Source organism: Epinephelus moara, chromosome 10, assembly GCF_006386435.1.
Source record: "Epinephelus moara isolate mb chromosome 10, YSFRI_EMoa_1.0, whole genome shotgun sequence".
NCBI classification, from domain to species: Eukaryota; Metazoa; Chordata; class Actinopteri; order Perciformes; family Serranidae; genus Epinephelus; species Epinephelus moara.
The window spans coordinates 18,309,405-18,316,372 of record NC_065515.1 but is presented as its reverse complement, the minus strand read 5'-3'; the positions used below and the strand labels follow the sequence as shown (position 1 = coordinate 18,316,372).

Here is a 6,968-nt window from a genome sequence, read left to right as displayed (position 1 = left end):
TGAAGAAAGGCCAAACAACAAACACAAAGCCCAGCTAATCAAAGTTCAGCCAGTCTAAGGTCAAAGACCCAGTAAACCTCTTTGTTTGCTCTGATCAGACTTTACTGTTTATCACTCAGTCAGCAGTAAACTATGAGCCAATCCCACGCAGACTCAGAGGCTTGAGTTATTTAATTTCAAAGTTATTAAATTTCAATTCATGAACTCAGTGGCATTTCAGTCTAACAGCACCTTTTAATTAAAGAGCAGGCCTGGGTGGATTAAAGGATTAGAGTCTGGAGAACTCCACAGACTGTTGCTGTAGTGGGAGGTTTAAGGGTCAGGGGCATTTTTGATCTTACAAAGAAGTCAAACAGCACTGAAGCAGTTTTAACAATTATACAGAAAAAGATTAGACAAGTGGAGCTCTTGTGCTGAAGTTGGTGCTTATGACTGTCCTCTCTTTGTTTGTTCTTGTTTGTTTGAGAAGCCTGGACTCTACAACACTGGAGGGAAGGCTGGAGTGTTCTCAATGAGAATAGTGGGAATAAAGAGAGTGACCTCTGCACCCTGATTTCATCATCCACAGCCAATCTCACCATCTCTTGGATTATTTATGAGGAAAACAATATGATAAATGAATGTATTCTGTCTTCTTGACGCCCATGTTACTGTTGTCATAGCGTGTGATTGTGTTAAAGTCAGTTTAATTTCAAATCTTTGTGTTTAATTATCCATTAAAATTTAACTTCATGTGCCTTGAAACAAGCATGTGCTGCGTGTCACTGTTGGCCCCGCCCATTAAAATGATCATCCAATAGAAATCGACGTTGAGTCTTTATTCCCATCCTCCCTGCTCGTGTTCCTGATGGTCGTGAGGAAGTTTTCTGCACAACACCGGTCACAGAGGTGCGAGTGAATGGCCTGACACCTCGTTGTAAACAAACGGATCCGCGCAGACGTAATTGCGCAAGGATGGCAGACGCAGCCTTCCAGGAGGACACGGTGCTCGAGGAGGAGAAGGAGTTTCAGAGGATTATAGCTCTGATCGGAGGCAAAGAGAGGATTTATTTGGTGAGCGACGCCTGTAATAGCAAAGAGGCGGACGGGGATGATAATGGAATAATGCAGGAGTTCATCCGTGACATGTTTCACAGCAGCAGCCCGATGAACAGCAACGGGCAGCGCCAAACCTCTCCGTCAAGCAGCCACGGCGACACCACGGCAAGTGGAAACCCCATTTCCGGCGAGGTTGTCAAAGGCAATGACATACCTCTCATAGCGAGGCCCAAGGATTTGGATTTGAGAGCCTGCCCGTTAGAAGAGGACGAGGAGAAGGAGAAGCGGCCAACGCGCAATGGCAACGCTCAGAGAATAGCAACGAGGAGGGCGAACATTTACAGCCTGAAGCGAACCATAGACTCTCCTGTCATCATATTCATCTTCAGACAGACATTCATCAGCAAAACTTCAAACGAGCTGTGCTTGAAAGAGACGCTGAAGGACGTAAAGGCACGCACGAAACGCGCCAGCATCGCCCGACCGGCTCTGATTGGATTAATACGCACCAGACAGGAGAGCGTTGAGACGCATCGATGTGCTGAACTCCTGGAGCGTCTGATCCGCTCAGTGTTCCACAAACAGTCACCAGAGACAATATGGGTGGGCTGCTTCATCCCGGAGACAGAGGACAAAATGCTCAGCATCAAGAAAAACGCCTGCAAAGTCATATACTCATCTCAAACAGCAGGTGTAATAACATACATTCACCTTAAGTAGTTTTACACACATCCATTCACAGCAGACATTTGACTACTATTCTTCTTTTCTGTTTGCTTAGACACGTGCTGTTTTATTTGCTCAACAACAGGTCCCCATTTGTCAACATGAAGTTTGGACTGTGGTGTGTTTAAGCAGGGCAACATGAAGATTTGCATAAAATATTTGAGCGTAAAAATGGTGAACCACAGATTCTGACACTTTTAAAAACACTTAAATGTCGAGCCTACTATAAAGATGTCATCTACATAATTATCACCAAATGGAAATGAATTTGGAGATAAGAGTTCATTTAGATAACCATAGAAACTAAAGGAATATAATAGTTATTATAGTGATACCCAAGTTATTAGCACCGTCACAGTGTACGTTCCCTGCAGGACTATTTTTAAACACTGTAGTAATTTGTATTACTCCACCATGTAGGTCAGTCCACAACACTCACAAGACCACATATTTCTACACACATTTTTCTTCCCAGGCATGGCTACAAAGGCCCGGGAACAAAGGGAGCATTCATGAAACAATCAGGCCTTTAGATAAGCTGCCAAATTGTTAAACGCTTATTATTGCCTTTCAGATAATACCAGGGATAGAGGGAACCCGCTTTTCTGGCCATTCCAATGTTTGCGCTGGGCTCAGAGAAGAGGCCAGGCCAACAACAACGCTTCAGCCGGCAGGCAAGGAGGTACAGCAGCATTTTCCAAAAGTTCACTTTGACTGAGCTATACAGGCATTTTAGTTCCCACGGAGTTCTTTCAACTCTCCTGTTCTTTTCTGTTATTTTCTTTACCCACTGTGTACACCAACTTTGTCCTGATCAGGGTTTCCAGGGGACTGGAGGATACACAGATTGTACTGCATAGGCAAAAGGCATGGATACAGGTTGCCAGTCTATCACAGAGCCAACAGAAGAACAAAGACATTCACGTGTTTACTCTTCATGAAAAAATCTGTAATGAAAGAAGCAGAAAAGACCAGTTCAGTCTCAGTGTACCAGGCTAGGATTGCAAAATTCAGGAAATATTAAAGGTGGAAACTTTACATGAGAATTAACGAGAATATATGGAAAATATTTTGCCAAAACAGTGACTTATCTCTTTAAGAAATACAAGAAATATTTTTGCACTTGCTATCACTGTGCACCCATCTTCATTTGGTATTATTTTATCGAAAAAAAATCCAGAAATTAACTTGAGATATTCAGGAAATCGCTGACTGAAAGAACCACATAAAGCAGGTTGGGGAAAATGGACGTGACAAAAAGAAAATCAAAACACTTAAAACCAAAAAACTTCTGGAATGCACTGACCATCAGATTTATCCTACACACAACAGATTTACTGAGCCATGGCAGATGTTGTTTCAACACTTACAGGGAGCAGGGACATACTTAAATCCCTCTGCAGCCAGATTGTGTCATCATATTAATTTCATTAAACCCACAGTAAGTAACAGTGTTTCCATTGTTCTGGGGTTTTTTTCTTTTTCAGGTGACACTGGAAGTCAAGAGGAGGGCATCCCTCTGAAAACCAATTCCCTGTCTGCGGGGCCTCATGTGGATGGAGAGTCAGCTGGAGGAGACAGCTGATGCCATGGCGCATGACCTGTGGCTGCAGGCGTATCACAGCAGACAATCCTGTTTTAATTGTGAGGAGAAAGCTGGCCTTGTGGTGCTACAGAGCCTTACTACATGTTACAGTCTTTCTTGCTGAGCCAACATGATTCTTGTCCTGAAGTAATAATTTGCTTAATAGTCAAATCTGTTGCTGCCTTGCTGATTTACACATTGTCTTTGATGTACAATGGTGCGTCAGTACGGGATTTACTGTATATGCCTGGTGCTGATTCAATTAACTGTTAATTTTTGAGGCCTAGATTGATATTTGTTTGGTATTTCAATACATGTTGAACTGCCGTATGGCTAGGCTACAGTAGGAAACTTACAGCAAATATACTCTTCTAACATGGTATATAGTAAAGTCTAGGGTTAGACAGCCAACTTGCCCCAGACCTCCTCAAAAAACCCAGGTTTGTTGTTTGTCATCTTGTTGGTGCTAATTTGACTGACAATTTATTTGAGAATATTCATCATCAAATCACAACATCAACTGACACAAAAGGGGTCTTAAGTGGGGTCCTGCTTCATTAACAGGGGTCCAGCTGCTTATTTTTATACCTGTGAGACGCCCCAGCATCCAGCCATGGTCAAGCAATGTGAATCTTTTTTTCCATGTTCATATATTAGAATTGTGTGCCTTAGATTGGTGCTATTGGCAATAGCATTATCTGCAGTAGAAATGGATGAAATTGCTTTTCATCCTTTACGTAGGTTATTTATGTAGGCAACTGGTTAGTACATTCATATAAATACTGTATGTAAATAAACACAGGTAATCTTGTATCATTGTGACTCATTGCCTATTCTTTCAAAATAAAAGTAGGATATTGCAAATGAGTACAAACTCATTAAAGGTCCCATTTTAAGCTCATTTTCATGTAATTTAGGTTTCTACTAGAACATGTTTACATCGGGGTTCCCACAGTCACGAAAAACCAGGAAAAGTCATGGAATTTCACAATTACATTTTTCCAGGTTTGGAAAAGTCATGAAATTAGTAAAAATCATTTAAAATTTTGGAAAAATCTTGACATTTTGTTGTGTGTAATCAAATTGTTACAGTAATCTCCCGTGGATAACTTTCCATGTAATGTAACACAACGCCTTTTTTTCCTTGAAAATGTGGGAACCCTGCTACATGCTTTAATATCCTAAAACACATTATTTGTCTCATACTGTCTTCTTGAATCCATCTGTATTCATCATCTGTCTTCTTCTGTATTCTCTGTCTGTTTCACCTTAACATCTCTTTACACCCCTCTCCTGAAAAAGCCCAGTCTGCTCTAATTGACCAGTGTTTGTGGGTCTTCCACATCAATGCTCTCAGTGTCTCAGCACTGTCACTGCAGGTGGGGAATGAGTGTAATGTCACTGTAGTGGCAGTTTCTATCTTGATAGTCTGTTTCATTTGCATTCCATTGCTAGGCAACAGCTTGGGTTGTGACATCACACATTTACAGATGTCCTGACAGCTTGTTCAAAGGCACAATTTCTGAATACAGACTGTGTGCATTTCTCTGTGGATTGAGCATTCACAGTATTAATATAGCACCAACACCTACTTTTTTATTAAAAGACACATGGAGATATAACTTGCTACAATATAGGACCTTTAACTATAACTCTATTTATTTATATTACAGCCACATTGTACCTTTAATTTCCACGAATCTCATCTGCCCAGCAAACTCTGCATTGAAAGGCAAAAGAACTGATTCACGATAGACCACATTGAGGAAAGCCGGTCCATTAATCGAATACGTTCAGTCACAGTATTTACATAATTCCTTTTAAATGCGACTAAAGCGCGTAAAATAACCTTATATATCCTTAAGGTACTACGAATTGACTCAGCCCGCGAGGATACATGATAATTATTACAATTCTATGTATTTTTAATCAGGCGTAAACGAGGCCAGCCCAGCACGAGGTCCTTTAGAAGGGGACTTGCGGCATTGGACAAAAAGAAGGTAGCAGCGGCTACGTTTGGTTCCACAGTTTTGCATTTTTAGATACTACAAATCTTTCCTGTTCATTATATCCCCGAAAAACCGCACGGAATTCTACCGTCAAACCAGCATCGAGGGGCTGAGGAGGGAATAAAGAGCCAATCATGATAACATCAGCCGGTAAGTCGTAGAAAGTGTTTTTATTTTGCTAGCCGCAACTTTAGCTAGCTGCCATTGATTTAGCTGAGTCACACAGCTAACGTAGCAATGTCAGTCAGTCGTTAACCGGTGATAGCTAACAAATCCACCAAAACAATTTTCAGGAGGTGATAAACATTTGTAATGTGTTTTTGGCATAACTGGGTGACGATTTTAATCTCTGCGAGGATGTTTTTAAATTCAGGAATTCATAATGGCAATGCTAACAGTCAAATCCTCACTGTAGCGTATCAAGACCTTAGCTACAACGTTACAGCTTTGATAATAAAGTCTTCCAGTTCATGTTCATACAGACATACGACTTTTTTCACCTTGGACATAATGATTAAAGAAACGTGTTGAAATTATGATATCCTATGTATAATTTTGTACCTTTTTACCCCCCAATGTCAGTGTAGTTGTGCCAAACAGCTTTAGATTTCACCATTGACCCTGTTCAGTCTGCCATGTTAGCTACAGTATGTTTTTGATATCTGATTTCTGTGGCTATATGATTTGCAGGTGTAGTGTTGAATAAATTAGTTGTCCTAGTACTAGTATACTTCCCCTTCAATTTTTAAAGTTATTTTTATTTTTGAATGGGTAAACCTTGAATTAAATGCACTTGACACCTTATGTCTGCCAAGAAGTTAATATGGACAAATATTGCAACCCTCATATGTTGCATGTACTCCAAAACATCAAAGTCACTGGCTGGTAAAGTGAATAACATTGACCATTTCGTTACAACACAATGTTCTGCAGGGAAACCTTGGATCCTGGCATTGATGTGGATGCCACTTGACATGCTCTGTCCATGCTTACACCATCACATACCAAGCAGGACAACGCACCATCCCACACCATAAAAACTGCTCAGTAATGGCCCGAGGAGCATGACAAAAAGCTCAAGGTGTCAACCTGGCTCCCAAATTCACCACGTCCCAATGTGTTCAAGCATCTGTAGAACATGCTTGTACCCCACCTCACAATCCACAGGACTCAGTATTCGCCACCAAATGCAATGGTGCCAGACACCGAAAGACACATCCCAGAGGTCCTGTGTCGGTGCCTTAACAGGTCAGAGCTTAGTCTGATCTGAGGAGGCCCCCTATGTGGATTAGGGTTACCTCTAGGGTACCAGCATGCCCCACAAATACTTAGAGTAATTATGAGGCCAGGTCAATACCTCAAGGCATTCCTGAGCAGTTTTTGTGGTGTGTTAAGGGGTGGTGTTAAGAGGGGTTGTATTGTGTCTGCAGCAGTGTTTGGGTGCATAGAGCCTTGTCAGGTGGCATCCACAGTTTCCCTGCAGAACACTGCATTGTAATGAGATCATCAGTGTTGTGCACATCACCAACCAGTGATTTTAATGTTTTGGCTGATTCGTGTATGTTCCTTTGACTGCACTGAAATATATTATATAACTAGGGTGGCTTGTT

General features: G+C 41.4%; 2 protein-coding genes across 3 annotated transcripts in view; both read left to right on the top strand.

Moving 5' to 3' along the window:
• Positions 1-831: 831 nt before the first annotated feature.
• LOC126397048 (uncharacterized) lies at positions 832-4,160 on the top strand. Of its 2 annotated transcripts, none has more exons than XM_050055516.1 (3): positions 832-1,725; positions 2,339-2,446; positions 3,252-4,160. In XM_050055516.1, exons 1-3 carry the CDS (start codon positions 955-957, stop codon positions 3,285-3,287), a joined length of 915 nt encoding a protein of 304 aa, XP_049911473.1. In that variant the 5' UTR covers positions 832-954; the 3' UTR covers positions 3,288-4,160. The 2 variants fall into 2 exon arrangements, with proteins under 2 accessions (XP_049911473.1, XP_049911472.1); XM_050055515.1 differs by having other exon boundaries at positions 832-1,729.
• Positions 4,161-5,316: 1,156 nt separating this feature from the next.
• Positions 5,317-6,968, top strand: part of psmd1 (proteasome 26S subunit, non-ATPase 1) — a 45,540-nt gene continuing 43,888 nt past the window's right edge. Inside the window, exon 1 of the mRNA XM_050054756.1 lies at positions 5,317-5,508. Coding sequence (XP_049910713.1) covers positions 5,493-5,508 — 16 coding nt within the window. The 5' untranslated portion in view covers positions 5,317-5,492. The remainder of the gene's footprint in view (positions 5,509-6,968) is intronic.